Consider the following 27,854-nt stretch of genomic DNA (forward strand, 5'->3'; position numbering starts at 1 on the left):
TAAGTGGTTTCTCTCTCCCTGCCTCTGCCAGCTTGGATGGAGGAAGGCATGGATGTCGGCAGCTGCCCCCCGCCCTCCGCGTGTCCTGGGGCAGCTGACGGTGGGGAGGAGCCTTGGCGAGTGAGGTCACCTTGCCACTCCCTGTCAGCAGCAGCCGGCAGCAGCCAGCCTGGCTTCCCTGTGGGCATCAATGGGCACTCGGACACAGGGCGGGGCTGGCGCCCCCACCCCGCGTGCTGCCCACCCTGTTCTGCGGCCTGCCTCCCCCCTAGGCGCCCTGTCCGTCTGTGCATCTGCCAGGCAGGCTTTATCTGTAGACGGGCAAGCGGATGTGGGCGTGCTGGTGGTCGAGCAGCCGGGGCACAGCCACCGTCTCGTAGCCCTTGCCCAGCATCTGCTCCTTGATGCACGGGGGCCGGATGTCGTTGATGAGATACTCCAGTGACTGCAGGCTGCTGCTCAGCACGGCCGTGTTGCACACGCTCTTGCTGGGCAGGCCTGAGAGGGTCTCCGCCGGGGGCCCCGCCAGCTCCCGGGCCGCCCCCGGCCCCAGCTCGGTCACGGCCACTGCCGCGGCTGCCGGATTGTAGCAGTCGCTGGTGGGGGTCACCAGCACGCTGTTCCAGGGGGCGGCGAAGTAGTGGCCCACGGTGAAGCTGGTGGGCAGCCCCACGCCGCAGTTGACGGGCGACCCGCCGGCCCGCTCGTATACCCGCCCCCCACAGGCCTCGGGGGACTTGCTGGCCACCGTGCCGCCGCTGTAGGCCCGCAGTGGCTGGGGCGGCGGCGGCGGGGGCGGCTTCTGCGGCCACAGCAGGTAATCCAGGCCCCCGTCTGCGTACCCTGTGGGCTTGGTGGCCCCAGCCAACGTCAAGGCCGGCGTGGTTCCCTGGCCCAGCTCGGCGCCCTTCCGGCAGTCGGGTGGGCCAGCAGTGGCCGGGTAGGCCAGGCTGGGAAAGCTGGGCACCGGGCCGTGCTTGGCTGGGCTGGGGTGGGGAACGGCCACGGCCTGGCAGGCGGCGGGCACAGCGCCTGGGGCCTGGCACTGCTGGTTGAGCTGGTAGAGGATGCTGTGGATGGAGGGCAGGTTGGAAGGCGGCAGGGGCAGGCCGCGGCCGGGCAGGGGGATGACGGAGGCGGCGGTGGCCGCGGCCGCGGGCAGGCCGGGTGGTGGGGCGGGCGCCTCGGGCGGCTTGGGGTAGGCCAGGGGCCCCAGAGTGCTGGGTGCCGGGTAGGGCGCGATGCCCACCTGGACGGCGGCCGGCGACAGCTTGGTCCGCTTGCCCTCGGCGCTCTTGAGCACGCTTTTGGTGAGCCCGGGGGGCGCAGCCACGCCGGAGGAGGAGACGGCGGCCTTGACGACGGCGAGCAGGCCCTGGTAGCCGGCCGTATGCGGCGGGTAGGGGCTGTAGCGCTGGCCACTGGTGTCGTAGCCGTTGACGGTGCGGCTGAGGTGCTTGTGCTGGGGCACGCGGATGTTGGTGGGGAAGATCTTGATGGAGAGCGGGCTGTTGGCCACCTTCTCGGCGTAGGCGTCCAGCTCGGCCGGGCTCGGGTAGCGGGAGGAATGCATGGAGCTGGCCACCGTCTCGCCTGTGGGGACACGGGAGGGGAGGAAGCACAGGTGAGAGCCGACCCTGCGACCCGGGGAGGGCCGGAGGCCGCAGCCCGCCACTGTCCCCGGAAGGACTCGCCAGCCACCCCTCCCTCGCTTTTTCCATCCAGTCACTTGCTCCTTCATTCATTCTTTCTAAATCGTTAAGCTTCGGATCAAAGTGTAAAGTACGTTAAAGGAAACCATACATCACAAGCTTGCTGCACTTTCACAAACAGAACACACTCGTGTGACACCTAGGTCAGGGGAGAGGCCTGTGCCAGTCCCCAGAGGGGCCCCTGCGCCCCCTCCTAGTCAGTACCCACACCAAGGGAACGGCTCTCCTGGCTCCTAACGGCGTGGACTCGTGGTGCCTGGGCCTGGCACAGGTGAGCTGGGATCCTGCAGTGCATGCTCGTTTGCACTGTCGGGTCTCCGCCACTTAAGGTTATGTTTCGAGGTTCATCCGGGTGGCCATGCACGTGGCGGTCCGTTCATTCTCACGGCCGTGTGATGTTTGAGTGTGACTACATCACAGTTTACTCATCCTTCCCACTGCTGATGGCATGTGGGTCATTTCTGGTTTGGGGCTGATACAAATAGCGTGACAGCCCCTGGGGCACGTATTCAGTGAGTCCTGCTGGGAATAGGCCCAGGAGCAGAACTGCTGGGACAAAGGAGAGACGGGAACGTTCAGCTTCGGGAGAGAATGCCCAACAACTTGCCAAGAGACTGTGCCAGCTGCGCTCCCCGCACCCCCCCGCCCCCAGCACGGGAGTTACGGGGGCTCTAAACCCTCCACTCCACCTGCCTGGTACCGTCGTCCATTGTATTGGGTTGGCCAAAAAGTTCGTTCAGGTTTTCCCGTGCCATCTTACGGAAAAACCAGAACGACCTCTTTGGCCAACCCCAACACCACCGCTCTGGTGGGTGTTCATTCCTTCCGCCCCTTTACGTGTCCTCTCGGCGCCTCATCTGTAGAATGGGATGATAATGGCCCGTGGATGGTTCAGTGAGTTGCTACATGGCCTGGCGCTGGGCAAGTTGCCGCAGGTGGCTTTCATCCTGGTGCTCACCGTCCCTCGTTCAACCAACAGGCAGCCGGGAAGGAGGGGTTTTGCCCCCGCTGGCTGCCCCTCCCCTCCCCTCCCCAGGTCTGCCTGTCACCTGCAAGACCTGTGTGGTGGCCACTGCCTTTTTGTGAGCTGTCAGCACATGAGCTGAAGGGTGTACTTTATTTTATTTATTTATTTTTTGGCCACGCCGCACAGCTTGTGACATCTCAGTTCCCTGACCAGGGATTGAACCCGGGCCCTCGGCGGTGAAAGCGCGGCGTCCTAACCACTGGACCGCCAGGGAACTCCCTGAAGGGTGTACTCTGTGTGACAGGCTGAGTGTCCCCGCTGTCAGTGGGCACAACTGGGCCCTGCTGTGGGGGAGGCGGGTTGCCGGTGGGTAGACCCCCTTTCCCCATCCAAAGCCCCTCCCTGGTCCTCAGTGCCGCCCAGGACCCCCTCTGGGGCGGGGAGTGGAGCAGGAGGCCTGCGTGAGGCAGATGGAGAGACCCTGGGCTTTGGAGCTGGCTGCCTAGGTGGAGTCCTGCCTGGTTGCAGGGCTGTGTGGCCCTGGGCAAGTTGTTGGCCTGGCCGAGCCTCAGTTTCACCACCTGTGGAATGGGGATAAGGACCGTGGCAGATCTGCAGGGTGGCCTCAAGGAATGTCTGTGCCAAGGGGCCGAGCAGGGGGTGAGACAAACAGTAGGTGATGGGAGATCGTGACCTGGCTGGGCCCTTGGGTGAGGAGGACCCTACAAGGTCTCATGGTGCACTGCCTTCCTCTCGGCCCTGTGGGCACCCCTGGGACCCAACAGTGACTCCTGCGGTGGTGTGGGGGAGGGGTGTTCACCGCTCTGAGCCTCAGTTTCCTCATCTAAAATGGGGTTATACCGCTGCTAACACTGCCTCCCAGGATGGCTGTGAGGCTTTCATGAGTCGTGCGGTGGAGCGTTAGCAGAAGTGGGTCTCTGTAAGTGTGTTAAGACCCTTCCCATCTGCCTGGCACAAGGGTCTTCCTGGGAGAGGGAGGGGTAGGGCTTGTGCATGGGTGGGCCTGGCATTGTGGCCGGGACACAGTGCAGACCCCACAGCCTTCCTTAGGCCTTCCCACCACATCCCCTCCTTCCCGAGCCTCACCCCTGACTCCCTTGTGGACTTAGAGCCAATCTGAGCGAAATGCATGCCGTGATGGGGGAGCCTCACCCCCAGGGCTTCAGAGGCAGCTTTCTAGAAGAAAGAGCATCCTTGCTAAAGGCAATGGTGAAAGGAGCAAGGAGGGAGGAGAGAAACGTATTTCAGCAGAAGAAACTGCACAGGCAAAGGTCCAGAGGTGAGGAAGCCTGTCCCAGTGGGAACTATAAACCAGAATAAAAGCAGAAGCCCAGAGCAGGCATGCAGGGGAGGAAAGACCACGACAGGCAGCTCAGGAGGGTGTCGGGCCAGAGCAGGGCCTCTTCGCTGTGGGGCAGTGGTTCTCAGTGGTTCTGTCCCCAGGGCACACTGTTGACATCCGCAGACGAGTTCCGTTGTCATAGCTTGCAGAGAGGGTTCTACGGCAGTTAGTGGGTACGGGTCAGGGATGCTGCTAAACGTCCTGCGATGCACAGGACAAAGACCCCACCACAAAGGCCTGTCAGGCCCCTAGTGTCTGCACTGCTGTGTTGGGAGCCCTCGCGCAAGGCATTGGCAGCTGTGGAAGGTTCTAAGCAGGTGAGGGGCAGGGCAGGCCTGCGTTAGGAAGACCATTCTTCTCTGCCCTGAGGCGCAGGGATGTGGTCTGACCTGGGCAGGACAGTGGGGAGGGAAGAGGCTGGCGGCACCGAGTACCCCAAGGAGGCTGGGGCAGTGCCCCTCCATCCATGTGGCCTAACCTGGGCCAGGTGGGTGGAGCTGACCCCAGGCCCCCCATCCTGACCCTGCCTGGGGCAGCCCCCCTCCTAAGTGGCCTAAAATAAACTCGGTGTGGAGAATGGAAATGTCACTTTGGCCAACGGGGGAATCTTTCTCCGAGATTGGATTTAAACTACATTATACAAGCAATTTCATGGGCACTTAGCGCCGCTCGGAGAGTCCCGCAAAAAAGGGACCAGCTCTTCATTTACCAGCCATAAATCAGCAGTTGCTATAATGAGCACAAAAATGTCACTTTTATGCAATTTTACAGATGAACAAAACTGGTGAAATTAACTGTGGTAACCTACTATAGTCAGCAAAAGCGGCTGCTGGGGGAAAAAAATTATATCTGTATGTATTTTTGTTCCTCTTAAACTCTCTTCCCAAGCAAGTTTCTGCCATTGCGGTGTGAAAACTCATTTGTCCTCACCATTATACTTTCATTCGGAGTTTATCTCGAGTATCCAATGAGCCACCAACTGTGAAAATGATTAAATCTACAAAATCTATCTAATGGATGGAATAAATTAGATGTTTAAAACCTTAAGAAGAAAAAAAACAAGAGCAATGCCTGTTACTAGTTTCCATTCATTGAAAGAAGGGGCCCATCTGGCCCCTCTGCTGGTCAACAGGGCTCAGCCAGGGTGGGTTGGTCTGCCAGTTTGTTGGAGCCGACAGTGGTGCTGTGACACAGAGGCTGTCCTGTGGTGAGCGCTTAGTATATGTGAGGCCCCGTGCCTACAGCTTTTCTCCACGCCTCTTGTTTGGAGCACCTGACAGCTCCGAGAGGTGGGAGATGGTCCCATTTTACAGATAAGGAAGCAGACAAGTTGTGGCATTTGGCAGGCAGCCTCCAAGATCTGTCCCCGACCCCAGTGCTTCTCACCTCCTGGTGTTCACGCCCTTCCACTCCACACGGGACTGACCTGTGTGACGTGTAAGATACCGTGGAAGTGAAGGAGTGTGACTTCCAGGGCAGGGTCGCGAAAGGCTCTGTGGCCTCCTCCCCTCTTGGATCACTTGCTCTGGGGAAGCAGCCGCCTGTGAGGATGCCGGAGCAGCCGAGGGGGAGGCCCCCATAGAGGGCCACATGCACCTTCTCGGAGGCAGGTCTTCCAGCCCTGGTCCAGCCTCCAGAGGACTGCAGCCCCTGCCAACATCCGCCTGCAGCCTCACGAGAGACAGGGAGCGGAGCTACTGGCTAGGTGGCTCCTGAGCTCCTGATCCACGGAAACCATGAGAGATGGTACGTGATTACTGATGCTTTAAGCCACTAAGTTTTGGAGCAACTTGCTACACAGCAGTAGATAACTAATCCAGGCCCCCATTTTACAGAGGAGGAAATGGAAGCTTCCCGAGAACACACAGCCAGGGAGGGGCTGAGCTGGGATTTGCCTTCCATGTCATCATCACCTCACCTGCACCCCAAGGCAGGCCCCGGCTGAAGCCAGGAGGCTCAGGAGGCTCCCCCTCTTCCTCCTTAGAATTAGGAGGCAGACAGTCCTGAGGAGGGACTATAGAGTCAGCCCGGAGGCTCAGAGAGGCAGGAAGTGACCCATCAGAGGACACACGGCCGGGCAGCTCTCACGGCTGCCCTCGGCTCCTGGAGACTGCTGGCTGGCGGCCCTTGGCAGGCCTCCCCTGGACACGTGCTTGTCTCTGGGTGGGCGTGGACCAGGGTCACCCTGTTCCAAACCCGGCTTGATTGCTGCACCCCTGTGAGCCTTTGCATCTGCGGCCTCTACTGTCTCCCTTGTTCCTGAAGGGCTTTCTGCTGAGCCACCCCGGGGGCCTCAACCCCAGCCTTGTCCACCAGCGTACAGTGGCCCTGGCTTGGGGGGGATCTCTGGCCACTCGGGCCAGGCTGGGCCCCCGAGTCCCACTGGGCGAAGGCTCCTGACCCTCCCCTGGAGGTGGGCGCCACCACCAGTGTTCAGTGCAGTTGCACAGCCCCATTTTGGCAAATGTCTTGACACAAAAAAAGCCTCACATGAAGGAACCAGCCAAGCCAGCTGTTTGCGGCGGGCTTCTACGCAGTGGCAAGGATGGGGGGCAGCGCTCACGGGGTTAATGGGCAGAGAAGGGGACCCGTGGCCCTGTGGGCCCCCTGGGGAGCCCCAGGGCCCACCTTGCCTGGTTCCCCGAGTTGGCCAGGGCACCCCAGCGAAGGTTCCGTCGGCGCCTGGTGCATCGCTGCAGGCACCACGGCAGATTCTGACTGCCCTGGGCTTGTCCTGCTGTCCCAGCAGACCGGGCTCCCTGAGCTGGCTTGTTCAGTGCTGTCCCCACTGCCCACAGGACAGGGAGTAGGAACTCAGGAACGTCGCGTTGAAGGAATGACGAGGCTGTGGCTAGAAGGACCCGTCCAGCCTGGGAGCCCCTGTTCACCACCACTCACGACACTTGGGAGAGTTGGTCCTGGGAGGAACGAAGCCAGAGACAGCCCCATGGAGAGACGCCTCCCCGCAAGCCCGCATCCCCCAGGTGTCTCCTGAGCCCGCCTATGTGCAGGCACCGTCCTGGGCTTGGAGACGAGCAGCGGTCAAAGCACACCAAAGTCCCCACCCTCTCGGAGCTGCCATCTAGTCGGGGGAGACAGACAATAACGTGTAATGCGTCCGGCAGCGACAGGCCCCGCGAACAAGGAGAGAGCAGGTGTCGTAGTTTATGTCCACAATTCTTTGGCATTCCTCCCACAAATAGCAGAGGCTAATTTTCCTTTACTTAAAAATGAACTAACTAAGCGGCTCGATTCTACTGACTAGAACGCGGCAGAAGTGGCGCTGGTGACTATCATGGCTCAGTCCTGAGGGCGTATGGCTGCCGCCTGGAGCTCCAGGTGGATCTGTCTCTCAGGAGGTCCATCCCTGGAGTCATGTCCATCCCCGCCATCATGTTCTGGGAAGCCCAGGCCACGTGGAGAGGCCATGTGTGGGTGTTTCAGCCAACGGCCCGCACCCACCACCCGATGCGTGAGGGAGCAGGCCTTCGGAAGATTCCAGCCCCGGCCTGGGTCTTCCCGCAAGGCCCCCTCCCCCAACCCCATTCCCAATGACATCACGGAGCAGAGACACCGCCCCACGGTGCCCTGTCTATAGTCCTGAGCATACGACAGAGCTGTGTGAGGCCGCTGAGGTTTGGGGTGATTTGTTACGCAGCCGTAGTCATCGGGACAGCAGGGCGTGGGGGATGGAGAGGGATGGGATGGAAGGGCACCCCGTTAGGACACGGCAGTCAGCGCAGAGGCTTCTCTGATAAAGCAGCTCTTCAGGACCAAGGAAGGAGGTGCGGGAGTGAGCCGCGTGGACGTCTGATGGGAGAGCGGTCCCGGCAGCAGAGGCTGCGGGAAGTGGATGGGCGCGTCTGGCGCAGCGGGGCCGGCGGGGGAAGGTCGTAGGAGATGGACCGGAGAGGCAGGGGGCGCACAGAGCAAACGGGCTGGGCCTTGGGGCCATTGAGAGGACCTGGGCTTTGCTCCACGGGGGAGGGTTGGGAGCAGAGGAGGGACGTGACCTGATGTGGGTTTTAATGGGACCCCTAAGGCTACTGGGTGGGAAACAGGAAGAAGTCATCCCCGGAGCAGCCTGACTGTCCCTGTGAGACACAGCACCCAGGAGGCCCCTGGCAGAAGCACACCTCGCCGGGCACTAACGCTTAGGGTGTTGGAAGGCTCTGATGATGCCGGGAAGTGGGTACAGTACAGGGGTGCGGAAAGAGGTCACAAAGGGGGCTGTCTGTCTTCCTCCTTCCCTCTCGAACCAACACGTGAAGGAAAAAAGCCCTGGATGCCAAAAGGGGCTGGCCTGGGAAGGAGGCATTTTATTTCTTCTCTGTGCTTTTCTGTAATTGCCGGTGGCCAGCTACACCTGAGTATTGCTTTAGGGTGGGGGACAGGCACAGGCTCCCGTTCCTCCCAGGGTGCTGCCTTTGATGTCTGCTTCAAAGCATCCTCCACTGCCCTTGGCCTTGAGCAGCCTGAGGCTCCCCGGCTCCCCATGTCATAGGGCAGCATCTGCTCCTGGGCAGAGCACAGAGGGTGGTCGGCAGCCTTTTGAGAAGGAATCACAGTCAAATCCCAGCTCTGCCACACACGGGCTGTGTGGCCCTAGGCAGGCCGCTGCCCTCTCTGAGCCTCGGTTTTCTCTCGTGTAAAATGGGGATGATACTGCTGTTGCTGAGACTTCGAGAGTTTTTGTGAACACTGGAAGGGGTGCCTGCCTTCAGTGGGCGCCAAGGTTGTTGGTGATGAATTCACTAAAGCCCCTTCACCGCCTCCAGGCCCCCAGCTGCCTTGCCTTTCTCTGTAAAACCCTCCCCTGAGCCCCCCATTTGCGTGACGTCTTAGCTGCTCAGGGTGGCATTCAGGCCACCTGGCCTTGACCTCCCTCTGCAGCGCCCCCTCCCCACAGGCCCCTGGATGCCTGCACGGTGTCCCCGGGCCTCCTGTACACGCTGACCGCCCCCCTCTGTTGAGTGCCACCTCTGGGTCCGGCATCGCCCCCAAACCCGGGTCTCACCCCTCTGCCAGCCCTGTGGAGGCCCCGGGAGGTGGGCCCTGGGTTCCAGAAGAGGAGGATAGGCATTCAAGGGACAGGACATCGGTGAGGGTTGCAGATGCAAATCCCTGCGTGGTTTGCTGACTGCTGGCGGACAGACGGGCTGCCAAGGAGCCAGAGCCCAGGTGGGGCAAGGATGGAGGTGGGCGGGGAAGGCGTGTCCTGCCCTGAGGTGTTCTCTTTTGGTTCTTTGTTTTATATTTTTTTGGCCCCGCGGCATGTGGGATCTTACTTCCCTGACCAGGGACTGAACCCGCACCCCCTCTGCATTAGAAGCGCAGAGTCTTAACCACTGGACCCCCAGGGAAGTCCCCAGAGGTGTTCTCTTTTGAAACAGTGTTCAGACACCAGCAGGAGACACCACACACCTGGTGGGCAGGTTGTGGCTCGTGGGCTGCCAGTTTGAGACCTCTGGTGGCAGAGAAACAATTTGTGAGCCAGGATTGGAGCCCCGGGCATCGGTGCCCTGGGCCCCTGCTCTCAATCACTGGGCACCGTGGACACCATGGCTGGACTGATTCTCTCAGGTTGATGCCGATGGCCTGGACACCCTGCTCGTCTAGTCTGTGTCCGTCTGTCTCCCCCGCCCCACACCCCGAGGAGAAGTGCCCCATCTCTGGGTCCCCTCCAGTACCTGATCTGGAAGGGTGAACCTGGGGTGGGGTGGAATTGTCCATGCAGTGCCCAGCACGCAGTAGGTGCCGGGAGGATGAAGAAGAGGTGTTGCTTACACCCCCTGGTCTGCTGCTCTGACCCTCCTGGTCTGAGACACGCCCCCCCGCCCCCATCCAGGCAGCCTTCCCTGCCTGCCCCCCAGCACTCCCCCGCTGTAGCTGTTGGCTTGTCTCCTGGGCTGGATTTGGAGTTGTTTGAGGGCGGGCCTTGCTCCTTCTCAGCACCCTGATGCCTAAAAGAATGTGTGGAACCATGGCAGGTGCCCGGGGAGCATTGCATGACGGTGCGGGGTCTAGCGAATCTCCCCCCACGAACTGGGCTGCCCCTGCCCCCTGCCCACCCTCCATGGCCCCTGTGAAAGCCTTGTCGGGCAATGTGAAAGGCTGGCTGGCTGGCTGGCGGTGCAGGCGCGCTGTCGCTGTCGTTAAGTTAATGTTATGGGCCTTTTACAGGTGTGTTAAATAGACGCAGTTATTAACGAGTACATTAAGCCAATTAAAAGCAGCCCTTTGAGTGGGATTTAATGTTGCCACAGGGAGACAGGAGAGCGGGCCTCAGTGGCACCCTACCTTCCAGAAGCTGGAGGGGGAGCGTGGGGGGAAGGGTGAGACCGGGGAGAGGTGAGCAGCTCGGATTCCGACTGGAGGCAGGCCATGGCCTTTTGACGCCCAGCTCAGCCACTTGCTGGGGGTGACCTGGGGCAGCCGCTGGACGTGAGCCTCAGTTTCTCGTCTGTAAAGGGCTGAAGGGGCGGGTGCATCAGGGGTTGCCGAAGTCAGCGTGATACTCTGTACGGGCAGGCACGTGGTACCTGCCCGTCAGGGGGCAGGTGGAGGTGGGAGGGGTGGCCAGGGCAGGACACCAGCCCAGGATTCCTGCTCCCACGCTCCGGGCTTCTCTGTGCTGCCCCGGTGGCAGCCCCAGGTGCCCCCAGGCACCTACCAGCCAGATGCCAGTCCCTGTGCGGCTGAGTGCAGCTTCCTGCTGAGTCACTGGACATCCCCACCAACCCCGCCCCGGCGAAGTCATTTCCTTGGTGGACCTCAGACTTTCTGACTGTAAAATGGAGCTATTGATAACTGTAGCTTTCCTAGAGGAGGGGTGGGAGAATGAAAGGTGTGCCGGGCACCGGAGCACAGCAGGTGTTTGATGAGTATGCCATTTCCTTCTCATGTTGTCACAGATTTTGCCTGTCACCTCCTCCCGAAGGCTCAGGAAGTGGACATGATCTGTGTTGAAACGGGGCTGGGGTGGGGTGTCCAGGACAGGAGGGGTCCCTGGGCCTGGGGCCTGGCCCCAGCCCCCTCGGGAGAAGCAGCCCGTATCTGCAGTCCCCTTTGCTGCTGACACTCTGCCCTTGGAGGTGGCAGCCTTCTGAATGCTCAATTAACGTGACACTAATTAGCTGGTGGCACCAGCAGAATCCCTAATGAGGCTGCCCCGGAGGGGGGCAGGGGAAGGCGCTGGGCCGGGGCAGACACAGCTGTTCTCTAGCCTCTGCTGGGAGGGAGGCAGGGAGGGGCAGGGCGGCGACCAGCCACCCCGACCTGCCCCCAGCCCACTGCCCCCGTGGCAGCCCCAGGGCCTTGGAGGTCAGGCCCGGGTGTCACTCCAGGTGCCCCAGCTACCAGCTGAGGGTAGGGGAGTGACCCCAGCTCCCTGGCCGCCATTTCTCCTAAGGGGACGGAGTGAGGATTAAATGAGAGGATGCGTGTCAGAAGGCCTGGTACATAGTGGTGCTCAGAGAAGGCTGGCTGCCTGCCTTCTAGCTCTTTCTGTGCCAGAGCAGGCAGTATAAGGTAGTGGTGGTCATTGGGCGCCACACAAAGGGTCCTCTCGTTCTCTAAGCATGTGTGTGTACACATGTCCAAGCTCACACACATGCTCAGATGCCTAGGGTCACACATGTGAGCCACGTGTGCCCAGATATTCAGGGACGTCCTGCACATGCAGAGACGGGCAGGTGTTCGCAGACACACATACCCGTGTCTACATCCTCCTTCCCCACTTCTGGAGCTCCAGCTGGAGCCCTGCGGTGGCCAAGGTGTCCCTCCCTGTAGGCAGGTCTGGGAGTACTTCAGTCCCTCCCCAGTCTGACGTTCCTGCACCTCGGTTTCCCTGACCTGCTCCCTGACTGGGCTCGGTCTCTGGGAGCCCACCCCTCACTCTCTCCCAGGACCCAGCAATGTCCATCCCCCGCCCTGGGCTTTGCCTGGGTTCCCGTCTCACCCTGCTGCATTGGCCATGATGCACGTGGGATCTTAGTTCCCCGACCAGGGATTGAACCTGCGCCCCCTGCGGTGGAAGCTCAGAGTCTTAACCACCGGACCACCAGGGAAGTCCCTGTCCCTCTGTCTTCGTGGCGGCTGTCTTTGCCCTTTGGATCTGCTGCCTCATCTCTCCCTCCTTTTGGCCATTTTCCTACTCCTGTCTGTCTCCGTCCACATCCATGCTGGTCTGACCCCCCATCCCTTCCCTCCCCCCTCCAGTCTCTGTCTCCAATCCTTAGTCTCACCCCCTCCCACCCACCACTGGCTCCCTGCCCCTCCCCGTTGCTGTCTTTCTGCCACCACATCGTGGCTCTCTATTCTGGATACTGGTCCGTTTTAAGTGCTGAAGACATCCTCTCTCAATCTGGGGGCTCATCTTGACTTTTTTTTTGGTGTATTTTGCTGAGTTTTAAATTTTATCATGGTCCAACATGTCTTTTCACTTGTGCTTTTTTTCCCCTCTCAGTTTGCAAATCCTTCCTATCCTGAGGATGACGTTCTCTGTCATTTTCTTCAAAGAATGCTATCTGTTTTCCATGGTTTTTTGGTCTGCCTAGAATTCCTGTTGCTGTATGGTGTTGGGTAAGGCTCCAATGTCATTTACTCCATATGGACAACCAGTTGTCCCAGCGCTGCATACTCATCCCCAGTGACCTGCAGGACCCAGTTCACCCTAGACGGAGCTGGTGGTGCGTGGATCTATTTCTAGATGCTCGGCTCCGTCCCCTGGTCCCCGCTTTCCCTTTGTTAGTCCCACGGTTTCAGCCTTGAGCCATGGCAGTACTGGCCCTTATACTTTTTTTTTTTGGCTGAGTTGGGTCTTAGTTGCGGCACACGGGATTTTTTGTTGCAGCGCGTGGGCTCAGTGGTTGTGGTGCATGGGCTTAGCTGTCCGGCGGCATGTGGGATCTTAGTTGCCCGACCAGGGATTGTCCCCTGCATTGGAAGGCGGATTCTTAGCCACTGGACCACCAGAGAAGTCCCTGGTCCTTATACCTCTTTGCCAAAAGCATTGGCCATTCTTGGCCCTTTGTTCTTTCCTTATCAACTTCCACACCAGGTTTTCAAGTTATACGCAGGATGGCCAGGATGTAGGGATTGGACTGAATTTTTTCCATATTGAATCTCTGTCCATGCACAGGACACATGTCTAAGTTTGTTCTGGTCTTTAAAAACTGTCATTATATAAACTTAAATTTTTCTCCATAGAGGTCATTTACCTCTCTTATCAATTTATTTTAGGTCCCTTAATAAAATGTAATAGTATCATAACTTAGATAAAATGGACAGTTCCTACATAGACACAAACTACCAAAACTGACTTAAGAAGAAATAGAAAATCTGAATAGACCTATAACAAATAAAGAGATTAAATTAGTGATCAAAACATTTACCCACAAAGAAAAGCCCAGGCCTAGAAGGCTTCACTGTTGAATTCTATAGAACATTTAAAGAAGAATTAATGCCAATTATTCCACAAACTCTTCTAAAAAAGAGACTAGGAGGGAACACTTGCAAACTAATTCTGTGAGGCCAGTATTACCCTAATGTCAAAACCAGACAAAGGCACCACAAAATAACTATAGACTAGTATCACTTATGAATATGTACTTGATCCTCCGTATCCACAGGTTCTGCATCCATGGATTCAACCGAGGACCAAAAATTCCAAAAAGCAAAACTTGAATTTGCTGTGCACCAGCAACTATTTTCATAGCATTTACATCATATTTACAACCATCTACATATCATTTACATTATTTTTACAACTATTTACATAGTATTTACATTGTACTAGGTATAAGTAATCTAGAGATGATCTGAAGTATATGCAGGGGAATTCCCTGGTGGTACAGTGGTTAGGACCCCACGCTTTCACTGCCGAGGGCCGGGGTTCAGTCCCTGGTCAGGGAACTAAGATCCCACAGGCTACGCGGTGCAGCCAAAAAAAGAAAAAAGATAGATTATACGCAAATACTATGCCATTTTATGTATCAATATAAGAGATTTGAACATCTGTGGAGTTTTGTATCCATCACCGGGGGGCGTGCGGGAGTCTTGGAGCCAATCTCCCATGGATACCATGACTGTACATGCAAAAATCAACAGAATACTAGCAAACTTAATCCAGTAATATATAAAAAGCATTATACACCATGACCAAGTGGGACTTATCCCAGGAATACAAAGTTGGCTTAACGTCCAAAACTCAATTAATGTAATACACCATATAGATAGAATAAAGGACAACTACCACATGATCATCTCAGTGGATGCAAAAAAGCATCTGATGTAATCTAAGGTACCTTCATGATAAAATATTCAACAAACTAGGATAGAAGGGAACTTCCTCAACTTGAGAAAGAGTATTTAGGAAAAATCCACAGATTATGTCACATTTAATGGTAAAAGATCGAATGCTTTCCCTCAAAAATTAGGAATAAGATTGCCACTTCTATTCAACATTGTACTAAAGATTCTAGCCAGGGCGATTAGACAAGAAAAAGATAAAAGTCATTCACATAAAAATCAAGAAGTAAAACTACCTCTTCATAGATGACATAATCTTGCACATAGAAAATCACATGAGGGCTTCCCTGATGGCTCAGTGGTTAAGAATCCGCCTGCCAATGCAGGGGAAACGGGTTCAAGCCCTGGTCCAGGAAGATCCCACATGCCACGGAGCAACTAAGCCTGTGCGCCACAATTACTAAGCCTGTGCTCTAGAGCCTGCAAGCCACAACTACTGAGCCCATGTGCCACAACTACTGAAGCCCGCACGCCTACAGTCCATGCTCCACAGCAAGAGAAGTCACTGCAACGAGAAGCCCACGCACCACAACAAAGACCCAATGCAGCCAAAAATAAATAAATAGATAAATAAGTTTATAAAAAAAAGAAAATCCTATGAAATTCACTAAAAACACTATTAGAATAAACAAGTTCAGCAAGTTTGCAGGATCAATATACAGAAATCAACTGTATTTCTATACATGCACAATGAACGGTCCAAAACAAAATTAAGAAAATGATTGCATATACAAGAGCATCAAAAAATAAAACTTAGAAGTAAATTTAACAAAAGAGCAAAAGTTATAATCTGAAAAAAATTTTTCAAAGAAATTAAAGATTTAAATAAATGGAAAGACATCAGACATTCATGGATTAGAAGACTTAATATCAAGATGATAATATTCCCTAAACTGGTGTACAGATCCAACACAGTACCGATCAAAATCCCAGAGGGCTTCTTTGCAGAAATTCACAAGCTGATCCTAAAATTCATGGGACCCAGAAGACCCAGTACAATCTTGAAACACAACAAAGTTGGAGGATTCACAGTTTCTGATTTCATGACTTACTACAAAGCTACAGTAATCGTGACAGTGTGGTACTGGGATAAGGAAAAACATGTAGATCCAAAGAACTGAGAATCCAGAAATAAGCCCTCACATTTATGGTAAACTGATTTTTGCCGAGGGAGCCGAACAATTCAATAGGGAAAGATTGGTTTCTTCAACAAATGGTGCTGGAACAAGATATCCACATGCAAAAGAATGAAGTTGGACCTTTCTTCACACCATACACAAAAGTTAACTCAAAATGGATCACAGACCTAAAAGTAAGAGCTAAAATTAGGAAACTCTTAGGCAAAAACATAGGAGTAAATTTTCCTCCTTAACGTAGGGTGAAGCAAAGCCTTTTTAGATACAACACCAAAAGCACAAGTGAAAAAATAAATTTTTACTTCATCAAAGTTAAAACCTTTTGTACTTCAAAGGACACCATGAAGAAAGTGAAAAAGGCAACCCTAGAAGGGGAGAAAATATTTGTGAATCATGAATCTGATAAGGAACTTGTATCTAGAATATATAAAGAACGTTTACAACTTAATTAAAAGACAGCCCAATTTAAAAATGGGCAATGGGGCTTCCTTGGTGGCACAGTGGTTGGGAGTCTGCCTGCCAATGCGGGAGACGCAGGTTCGAGCCCCGCTCCGGGAGGATCCCACATGCCGCGGAGCAACTGAGCCCATGAGCCACGGCTGCTGAGGCCCGCGTGCCTGGAGCCCGTGCTCCACAAGAGAGGCCACTGCAGTGGGAGGCCCACACACCACGGCGAAGAGTGGCCCCCGCTCGCCGCAACTGGAGAGAGCCCACATGCAGCGACGAAGACCCTACGCAGCCAACAATGAATAAAAAATAAAAAAAAAAAAAATTTAAAAATGGGCAAAAGAGCAGAATAGACATTTCTTCAAAGAAGATATACAAAGGCCTATATGCACATAAAAAGATGCTCAACATCCTTAGCCATTAGGGAAATGCAAATCAAAACTACAGTCATACCACTTCATATGCACTAGGATGGCTGGAATCAAAAAGATGACAAGTTTTGGTAAGATGTGGAGACACTGGAACCCTCATGCACTGCTGGTGGGAATGTCAAATGGCGCAGCTGCTCTGGAAACCAATTTGGCAGGTCCTCAAAAATGTAAGCAAACAATTACCATGTGACCCAGCAATTCCACTCCTAGGTGCATATGCAGGAGAAATGAAAACATACGCCCACACTGAAAATTATATACAAATGTTCATAGCATTATTCATAATTGCCAAAAATGGGGAGATGACCCAAATGTCCATCAGTTGATACGTAGATAAACAAAACATGGCATATTCATACAATGGAATATTATTCAGCCCTAATAAGGATGAAGTACTGATGAATGCTACAACATGAACCTTGAAAACATTAAGTTAAAAAAGCCATACATAAAAGGCCACATATTACATGATTTCATTTATATGAAATATCCAAAGTCGGTAGATCTAGAGAGACAGAAAGTAGTTTAGTGGTTGCCTAGGGCTGTGAGGGGGCTGAGAGGTAGCTGGGCAGTGACTGCTGTTGGGTATGGGGTTTCTTTTGGGGGTGAGGAGAAAATGGTCTGGAACTTAATAATTGGTGATGGTTGGACAACTGTGAATTTATGCTAAAAAGAATTCACTAGTATACTTTTAATGGGTGAGTTGTATAGTCCCTGTTACCATACACGTAAAACTGTCCCCACCCCCAACTGAAATAGTATCTTTTTGTAATACATATTTTCCAACTCTTTGTTATAGATACAGAGCTGGCAAACTACCACCTGCAGGCCAAATGTGGTGTGCAACCTGCTTTTGTAAATAAAATTTTATTGGAACCCAGCCACGCACACTCATTTCTGTGTGTCTGTGGCAGTTTTCGCACCACAATGCCGCGGAGCTGAGTAGTTACAATAGACAGTGTATGGCCTGCGAGGCCGAATATCGGCTCTTTACAAAAGTTTGCCCACTTCTGCTGTAGAGGAATGAAATTGCATTTGTATGTTGATTTTTAAAAAAATTTTTTTTCTATTCACTTTTATTTTTTAAAAACTTTGTTGAAATGTAGTTGATTTACAATGTTGTGTTAGTTTCAGGTGTACAGCAAAGTGATTCAGTTATGTGTGTGTGTATATATATACATATATATTCTCTTTTAGATTCTATTACAGGTTATTACAAGATATTGATATAGTTCCCTGTGCTATACAGTAGCTCCTTGTTGGTTATCTACTTTATGTATTGTATGTTGATGTTCTGTCTGCAAATCTTGCTGAATTCTTGTTCTCTTGAGGTTTCTATGCAGACAGTCTGACTTCTTTCTAATCCTTAAAACTTGTTATTTATTATCCCCTGTCTTACTGAGATGGCCAGGACCTCTGTACCGTGTGGGAAGGCAGTGATTTGGGTCTCTGTCCCCCTCTGGTTTTATCAACCCTTGGGTTGGTTTGTGGTGGATTGTGGCTGTATCCTCTGTAATAGAAGAAGGAAGTTGCCTGCCGTCCTAGTTTGCTAAGAGCTTTATTTTTATTCATTCAGTCATAAAAGGAGGCTAACTCCATCCGGGCCTGTCCTGGCCATCACCTCTGAGCGTCTCTCCTCTCCTGGGTTCGGTTCCGAGGCAGGGGTGGCCCTGGACCATCCCTCCATCCCCGGGGCTGTGCTCAGCAACAGCTCTGTAATTGAATCTGCTGTGCGGCCAGCGGTGGGTTTTTCATTTTATTGGAATTTTTAATTGCTTTGTTTCTTCCTTATTTTATTAGTGTTTGTTAGTGGAAGCAGCTGCACCTGCAGGAATGCTTGTGGGGCTACGGCCCACAGGGGCAGTGGCGCCAGCCTTTGGGGTTGGGGGCGTTGGGCAGGAGTCAGGTGAGAAGGGGTGGGCGTTGGGGAGAAGCTTCATCTGTGAAGATGCGAGGGCTGGGCTGGGGAACCTCTTATCCCTTTGTGGGTGTGGGTGTGGGGAAAGGGGTCCTGCCCGCTGGGGGAGCTGGGGGCAGGCAAAGGGTTTGAGTCTGCTGCCAGGCCCTGGGGATTCTCTCCTTTTCTTCTTATTCCCACGTCACAGCGGAGGAAACTAAGGCCTAGAGAGGGCCAGTCCCTCATTTGCCCAAGACCACACATATATCCCATTCAGGGCACAGCCAGGATTGGACCCCCCAGGCCATCTGGTCTCAAAGCCTGTGCCCTGGGGGCTCCTGGGGAGGAGGGCAGGGCAGTCACTCAATCCTCATCTTCAGAGGACCAGCCTGAGGCACAGAGAGGCTGCGTCCCTCACCCAGGGTCCGGCAGGGCGAGGCTGGACGCTCACACCAGTCTCCTGGGGTAGCTGCCACGGCCCCTCCCTCCCTGGATGACAGGCCCCTGAGTCTACCCCTGCACCAGCCAAGCCCCCATGGTGCCTCTCTGCCTGGCCCGTACTTTTAGCGGCGTGTGACTCAAAGTTTGTGTATCAAAACCACGATGAGAAAGTCAAATATTTATTAGGGGCACGGTCCTGAGCAGCTGAGAAGAACAGGCTTCTGTCCCAGGGGTGGGTGGGTCCTGTGTGGGACCCAGGGACTCTACCCAGCTGGGAGTAGCCCAAGATCTTAGGCCTGAGGTAGGGAAGGGGGGTGGACTCTCCCTCCCGCCACATCTTTTTCCCTTTCTTTTTCTCCAGGTCACTTTCTCCGGTTAGCTGGAACAGGCTACAACAGCCAAGCCGCCTGGGCACGGGGCTGCCCGCGCCCCCGGCTCGGACACCTGCCTGACCTCAGGTCCTAGAGAGGTAAGCTGCAGCCACTTCTGGTTCACTGGCTATGTTCTGGGCACTTGTGGAGGTCAGTCCTCGTGTAGCCCAGTGGAGTCAGGCCGCTCTGATCCCATTTCACAGGAAGAAGAGGGAGGGGGGGCTCAGACCAGAGGCCACGTCTTCTCCCCAGCGGGTTTTTGACATTATCATCACAGATGGTCAGAGCTGGATGGCTTCTTAAGTCCATCTGATCTGACCCCTTGCTTTACAGAAGGGAGAATGCAGGCCCCAGGAGGCCAACTGACTCATCCAAGGTCACGCTACATGTGGCCCAGTCAAGACCTTTCTCCCTTAGTGAGAAACAGCACAGCCCGAGGTCTGGTCACAAAGCTCAGGGCCAACCCTTCCTGTCTCGGTTCTGCCTGGGGGCCACAGGGACAAGAGGGTCAGCCTAGGCCTGAATGCCCGGGAGTCTTTCCAGGCCTTGACCAGGCAGCAGGGCACCCAATTCACTTTGCTCATCTCCCTTCCTGCCGCCCTCTCTCCTGTGCTCTTCAGTTACAGGCAGAGTCAGTGTCTTTTCCAAGAAGTGCAAAGATGTCATAGGGTCTGAGTGGGCGGGGGAAGCAGGACATCCTTGGTGGCCCTCCACATTCTCTAGTTCCAGCCTTGGAGAAGGAAGGAAGGACTGGCCCAGGTCATTGTGCCCAGCCCTTATCTCCAGCCAGTTGGCAGCGGAGGGCAAGGCAGGAAACACTGGTACCTGGACAGTGGCAATCAGAGGTTAAAATGCACAGATCCTTTAAGCCAGCAAGCCCATCCTGGAAGAATTTTTTGCACAGATATACGTACGTGTACGAAGCTGATGTTCATTACAGCACCGTTCAGAATAGCAAGAGACTAGAAACAACCTAAACGTCCATCAACAGGGAGATGGTTAAAACGTTATATTCATCTGTACAATGGAATACGAGGGTACTCTTTCTGTCAGGTGAGGCATAATCTCCAAGACACATCGGTAAGAAAAAAGGCAAGGAGCTGAGAAGTAGGTCGGGATGCAAACGTTTACATAAAAGGTATTTGCTGCCTCTCCTACGTGCATGCATTTTTTCAGGAGGGTATTTAAGACACTGCTAATGCTGGTCTCCTCTGGGAAGGAGAGTTATTTTTCACTGCAAATTCTTATGCCTTCTGAATTATGTGCCACGGACAATCTATTCAGTGAAGTATCTAATTTTATAGAAGAGAACGTGTTCTCCCTGGAGGCCATGTAAAGGAGGGAAGGGGGCTGTGCATGAAAAACATTTTCCCTTGAAACCGAAGGCCCTTCCAGATTATCTGTCATTGTTCTATTTTTGGTGAGGCAGACATGTATTCTGTAAACCCCTATCTCTGAAAGAACACCATCAGAGGACCTTCAGTTCTGAGGATGTTGATATAACATCTTAGGTCCCCCTTGTCTTTCTGGAAATACCCTCCAGAGGCAAGTAATCAAAATTGAACCAGCATAGGACCTAATCAAAATATATAAGAAAAGGGAAGGAAAGGCAAATTATAAGTAATGGTTGGCAAAAAAAACACTTCCCATCAGAAAAATGTGGCCACAGAAGAGATGAAGATTATGGCCAAATATTTCATTGTGAAGGAAACAATGTAGTAAGCAACTGTTTCCATAAAGCAGAAATGCAAAGAGTAGGAGGAAAAAACTTATCATAAAAGGAGAAATGGAATGAGCACAGGGAGAAAAAAAAGAAGTCATAGAAAACAGGATGAAAAGTGATCAAAATGAAAGGGAAATAGGGAGTCAGAAAGGCATAATTAGAAGAGGGTACATAGGGAAGATGGGCAAAAGACAGCCAATCTGTGCTTAACTAGAGTCCCCAAAAGAAGGAAAGTGAAATAATATAAGCCTTGGATCTGCCTGTCAAAAGGCACAGACTATTCCAGGAGAAACAGACTCTGAAGGGTCAACCCCAAGACACAGGCTAGTAAAGTAATGGCATGAAAGATGTGGAAAGATCAAAATGAAGTATAAAGGAGGAGGGCTCAGGCTTTAACTTCTCCATGGCAACATTCAACATTAGAAAAGAACAGAACAAGGTCTACAAAAATCCTCAAGGAAACAAAGTGACCCAGGAATTATTTTTTTGCTCATTCAAGTAGAAAGTCGACAGACCATTCTGAATGTGTGGGAATTCCAGGAGTGTTGTTCACAGAAGGCCTTAAGCCGTAGACTAGAGGGCAACTTCAGATGGTGGGAAAATGTGGCAAAAGAACTGGTGATGAGCATGGACCCTGTTTATCTAGGAGACTGAGATGGATAGAACTGTGGGAGTGTGGTGATGTAACCAGATGTTAACATCACAAGCCCTAGGAGTAAAGTAATGGTATCACTAAGAAGAGAGGGGATGGGGAAAGAGAGGAACAGTAGTATAAGTACACAGGTGTCCTCATTTTTAATAGCTGGGATCAAAAGATATTTAAAGCTGATGTCAGTTAATAGAGGTTTAAAAGGAGGAAGTGAACGCTGAGAAAGTGCTGTAGGGAGAAAAAGGAAATACACTAATTTCATCATTTTGTTCATTTTAGGGTAGATGGAATAGATGCTGTTACAAAGAGATAAAAAATTAGGGGATTATTTAATGCTACACCACTAGAACAAGAACACCAGCCTTCCCTATGATTAGTAGGTACACAAAGCAGAGAACTTAGATCACACAGGGAAAGACTTTTCAAAGCAATTAAAACAAAGCACAGCATGACTGAACTAATACCAGACATCTGTTATATCAATAAATGTAAATGACCTAAACTCTATTAAAAATTTTTTAAAAGGCATTCAGATTGGATCACAAAGCTTAATTCAACTCTATATTATATGAGTCACATCTAAACAAAGTAATTCAGAAAAGTTGAAATAAAAGGACTGGCAAAGTTTTCAAGAAAAATGTGAATTAAAAAAGCATCTTAATAGGCACTTACCATCTTAATAGATAAGATTGAGTCCAGGCCAAAAAGTATTAAATACAGCCAAGAAGGATGCAGTTCACTATGGAGATTTAAGGTACTAATACCTGTGCATTAAATTCCATTGCATCTTGGATATACAAGACCTAACTAATGTAATTAACAGGGTAGATATAACTGGTTAACACCAAACTCTGAATCCCAGAAACAAAGCCACATCTTTTCAAATTCCCATAAAAAGTCACAAAACTCACAAAAATCACCAGAGATTATATCACAAAGAAAACTTCACTAAAGTCCAAAAAAGTAGAAGTCATAGATAGCATTCTCTGATTATAACGCAATAGAACTGGGAATAACAAAATACAAAGACACCTACTACCTGGGTGGATAGATGGAACTCAAATGAGCCTGAAGCCAAAGAAGAAGAAATCAAAGCCAAAGTTATAAAGTTATCTAGAAAATACTGGTAATAAAAATACATGCTAGAACCTACAGGACACAGCTAAAGCAGTGCTGAGAGAATTCACAGCCTTAATTTTCCTTTTTTTCTTGTTTAGCAGTATAAAGATTTAAGCCTCTCAAGACATTTTTTTAAAAAGGAAAGCAGGAGGAAGATTTTAATAAAGATAAATGCATAAATTAATGAATTAGGAACCAGAAAAGGGTAATTACTAATAACTGGATCCTAAAGATGGTTCTTTGGGGAAGGGGGGTAGATAACCTCATTAGCTAACTAACCTAATCAAGAAACTGCGGAGGGGAGCACACACAAAACATACAACATAAGAAACAAGGGTGAAGTAATCATTTAAAATAATTTATTTTGTGCAACCTCATGCAAATAAATTCAGAAACCTGCATAAAATGGGTACTTTTCTAGAGAAACATAATTTACCAAACTCATTCAAGAACAATCAGATCAATCATTACAGAAGAAATAGAGAACATTATCTCAGAGTTACCCAGCCCTCCATCTCCCAAATAAATACACTAGCCCAGACTGCTTCATGAAGGATCTAACAATCTTTAAAGAACAGATAATCCATTTCTACTTAAGCTGTTATAAAGCACAGATGAAGAAGGAAAGCCTCCATTGTCTTTAGGAAGCAAATGTAACACTGATAGCAAAACCCAACAAAAACTGTTCCAAAAAAGGAAGGCTAAACACTATTCTCACTGATGAAATTGAGGCAAAACTCCTAAACAAAATATAAAATCCAATTCTATGGTATGTTATAATGTAATATTTATCGTGACCAAGTGGGAACCAACCAGGAATGCAAGGATGGTTCAATATAAAGAAATCTATATCATTATTCATATTAACAGAACAAAGAAAAAACCCATATGATCTGTTTCACAGACGTTGAAAAGTCATTTGGTAAAGTTCAGATTCCATTCTTGATTTTTAAAGTTCTCAATAAAATAGGAATAGATGGACACTTATTTAACCTGATAAAATATCTGCCCCTAAACCAGGATTCTGTGTAATGAGGAAATCCTAGAAACTTCTCAAGGGCAAAGACAAAGCAAGAAAGTCTACTGTTACTACTATTATTTTTCACTGTGCCAGGGATAGCAGACAACACTATTAAATAAGACAAAGAAATCAAGGTATAAAACTTGCAAGGGGCTTCCCTGGTGGCGCACTGGTTGAGAGTCCGCCTGCCGATGCAGGGGACACGGGTCCGTGCCCCGGTTCGGGAAGATCCCACATGCCGCGGAGTGGCTGGGCCCGTGAGCCATGGCCGCTGAGCCTGCGCGTCCAGAGCCTGTGCTCCGCAACGGGAGAGGCCACAACAGTGAGAGGCCCCCGTACCGCAAAAAAAAAAAAAAAAAAAAAAAAAAAAACTTGCAAGGGTCTTCCCTGGTGGTGCAGTGGTTAAGAATCCGTCTGCCAATGTAGGGGACACGGGTTCGAGCCCTGGTCCAGGAAGATCCCACATGCCACGGAGCAACTAAGCCCATGCGCCACAACTACTGAGCCTGCACTCTAGAGCCCGTGAGCCACAACTGCTGAGCCCGTGTGCCACAACTACTGAAGCCCGCGCGCCTAGAGCCCGTGCTCCGCAACGGGAGAAGCCATCGCAATGGGAAGCCTGCATGCCGCAACGAAGAGTAGCCCCCGCTCGCCACAACTAGAGAGAGCCCACGTGCAGCAACGAAGACCCAAGGCAGCCAAAAATAAAAATAAATAAATTTATCAACAACAAAAAAATTAACTTTCCAGAGGAAGGAAACTTTAAAAATGTGCAAGATCTAAATGAAGAAAATACTAAAACATTCCTGAGGGACACAAAAGAAAGTCTGAACAAACCGAAAGGTATAGATCATGTTATTGGAGGGAAAGACATCATCATAAACATGTCATTTCTTCCTAATTTATAAATTGCATGCAATCCCAGTAAAAACCCAAACAGGATTTTGTTCTTACCTAGATAAGTTGATTCTACAGTCCAGACAGAAAACTAATGGAACAGCCAAGGAATTTCTGCATAAGAGGATGGTGAATAACAAGCAAGAAGCACCAGCAAATATTAAACTGTTTTATACACATGCTTACAGCATGGATGAACCTTGAAAACACTATGCAGAGGGAAAGAAGCCAGTCACAAAAGGCCACATACTGTATGAGTCCCTTCCTAGGAAAGTCCAAAACAGGGGAATCTATAGAGAAGGGAGGAGCCAGGGGGATGAGGGAGTGGGTAAGGGATTTCTTCTGAGGTGATAAAAATGCTCTAAAATGAACTGTGGTGATGGATGCAAAGTTCTAAATACACTAAAACCACTGAATGGTACACGGTACACTTCAAATGGGTGGATTGTATGGTACGTGAATAATATCTCAATAAAGCCATTAAAAATGTTTAAATGTGTTATAATGCTACAATAATGAAAACAGTATTGCACTGATATTTGAATACACTTGCACCCATACCCCACACTTTGCACCAGATAAATTATCAAATAATCAAAGATCGTATATTTTAAAAATTAAACCAGAGAAGCACTAGAAGAATCCCTGGGGACACCTTTTTTTTGTTTTTTAAAATAATCTCAGCGTGAGAAAGGACATTCTAAGTATGACACAAAATCCAAAGGCCATATTTCAAAAAACTCCTCCATGGCAGAATCAAAGACAAATGACAATTTGGGGGAAACATCTGCAATTCATATGACAGACAGAAGTCTAATTCCATCATATACAAAGAGCTCCTATAAATTAATAAGGACAAAACCCAATGAGAAAAATAGATCAAGAAGATGAATAGATAAGTCAGTCAAACCACATCCATCAAAATTACAAATGCACATACCTTCGACCCGGTATTTCTTCTTGTAGAAATTTATGCTGTAGTTTTATTCACACCTTTGTGACACATACACAGTGACAGAGTTTGTTGCTGCACTGCTTGTAATGGCAACAGGTTGGGTATGGTTCTTCTTGGGGGATTGGTCAAATAAATTATGGATCATCCGTGCTATGAAAAACTATATGGCAAAAGAATGAGGAAGCTCTTTAGAGGCTGACATACAGGATATACTGCTAAGTGAAAAAGTGAGGGGTAGGACAGTGGATAAAATATGTATATACACACGTATTTGCTGGGATGTGCATAAAACATCTTCTGAGAGGACACACAACAGCGGGGAGAGGACGAGTTTTATCTCTATACCCCTTTATTCCTTTTGAATACTGGACCACGTGAGTGTATTACCATGTCTGAAGATAAAATACATATTAAAAAAGCAAAAAAGCAACAACGTAAACACTATGGTAAATGGCAACCACTCCTGCACTATAGGACAGAGGCAATAGGAGAGGGTGGGGACTGTGGTGAACTGGAGATGGGTGTCCCCTTTAAAGAGGTAATAGTTACATTCTAACCAATAGCTACAGGACAGGAACACAGGCTTATGTTACCAGATCCTCTGATTTGTGTTCAAGACACACTACATCCAGATTTTTATACAAATCTCCCCGTTTTTAAATGTGTCTAAATACTTGGGGGGAAAAAAACCCCAAACAACCTATGGTGGTTAAAAATAATCAGATCAGAGGGTTTGGGAGCCCTGTCCTGGGTGGCAAAGGAGGACAGATCCTTGGAGGTTACCAAGTGCAGCTCCCTAATGGCCCAGAGAGGGAAAAGACAGGCCTAAGATCGCCCAGCAATTCAGGCCGCAAGCTGGGATCCCATTCAGGACTACAGTGAACTTTTGAACAACGTGGTGGTTAATTCAGGCGTAACTTACAGTCGGCCCTGCGTATCCTCGGTTCCTCCATATCTGCGGATTCAACCAACCACGGACCCTGTAGTACTGTACTATTCACTACGGAAAGAGATCCACCTATAGGTGGACCTGCACAGTTCAAACCTACATTGTTCAAGGGCCGGCTGTGTTTGCTTCCCCGTTATCCTCTCTGCTGATGCAGAGGGAGACAGACAGGACACACGGTCAGGTCACAGAAGAAGTGCTGGGGTCGGGGCCATGGTGCTGGTAGTGGTCAGAGAAGGCTGCTGGGGAGGAGGTCACGCCCAGTGGGAGTCAGCCAGACCAAGGGAGTGGGGAGGGACCCCAGGGAGGCAGCACAGCCTGGGCAAAGGCCTGGGAGAACACGGACGGTCCAAAGCAGGGTGGTGGTGGGCAGATGTGCCGGAGCGTGGCCGGCTTTCCCCGCCTGGGAGCTGCCCTGCGAGGGCCCAAGGTGGGGAAAGCTTGGTGTGTCCAGGAGAGAGGCAGCCCCGTGGACTCGGGGTGGGCAGAGGAAGGGGCGGGGCTAGGGCCACACGGAGGGCGTGTCACTCACACTTGCGCAGCTCCAGGCTCTTGGTCGGGCAGACCAGGTGTTGGCCGGGGGCGTTCTGGGTCCTCTGCAGGCAGGCCAGCATGGCTGAGCTGGGGGCCCGCGGCGGGGGGGACGCGCTCTGCGGCAGGGGCCCTGTGAGGAGGGAGAGGAGGCGCTGGTCACCGGGGCTGCTCTGGGCCCACCTCCCCCCTCCCCGCCCAGCCCTGCTCACTGTGTGGGCCGCCTCCTCCAGGGGGCTTCCCGACGCCCCCAGGCCTGCTCAGACCCTCTCCCCCTCCGTGTTCCCCCAGCAGGCCGTCCTTCCAGGGGTGGTGGCCTCCAGCTCTCTTGTAACCGCCTGCCAGCAAATCCGTACCAACCTCCCCGCCCCACACCTTCAGCCTTGAGCTCATCAAGGGCAAAGACCCCATCTGGTCATCTTGGGAACCAACATGGAAGGGTGCCCGGGAACGGCCACTGGGCGAATGGGTGTCCCCACTTACTCAGGTGATGGTCTGCCCTCACCCCCCGCCTGGAGACTTCTCACAGCGCCCCTGGAGGGGAGATGCCCGGGATGGTGTCCCCGGGAGAACCAGAGGTGACCTGTGCTGAGCCCTGAGCCCAGGCCCTGAGGGCCACCAGGGCCCCCTGACCAAGTCCCCTATCCCGAACGGAAAGGGCAGGGCCACCCAGGGCAGCTCTGCCAGGCTGGGGCGAGGTCCCCCATGGGCAGCAGCTCAGATGTGGCTCCAGACAGGTCCACGTGTGCTCACTCGCCCAGATTCACACAGAAACGAGCATCTTTATCTTCACAGAACCCACTTTTCTGAGAACCCAGAGCCCCCGAGGGGCAGGGTGACACAGCCTGCCCTGGATGGATGGGGAGAGGGTGGGAGGTCTCCTGCCAGGGTCAGGGTAAGGAGAAGACGGGCTCAACCCTGGACACTACTGATGTCC

The 27,854-nt window shown here is 51.8% G+C and overlaps 1 protein-coding gene across 1 annotated transcript; it reads right to left on the minus strand.

Moving 5' to 3' along the window:
- Positions 1-307: 307 nt before the first annotated feature.
- On the minus strand, positions 308-27,039 carry FAM222A (family with sequence similarity 222 member A; the record flags this gene model as incomplete). The annotated part of the gene is made up of 2 exons (XM_079718222.1): positions 26,919-27,039; positions 308-1,593 (listed from the first exon to the last, which is right to left on the minus strand). Exons 1-2 carry the CDS (start codon positions 26,998-27,000, stop codon positions 308-310), a joined length of 1,368 nt encoding a protein of 455 aa, XP_079574348.1. The 5' UTR covers positions 27,001-27,039.
- Between the last annotated feature and the right edge of the window lie 815 nt (positions 27,040-27,854).

This window comes from Hyperoodon ampullatus (assembly GCF_949752795.1).
Source record: "Hyperoodon ampullatus genome assembly, chromosome: 13".
Classification (NCBI taxonomy): domain Eukaryota; kingdom Metazoa; phylum Chordata; class Mammalia; order Artiodactyla; family Ziphiidae; genus Hyperoodon; species Hyperoodon ampullatus.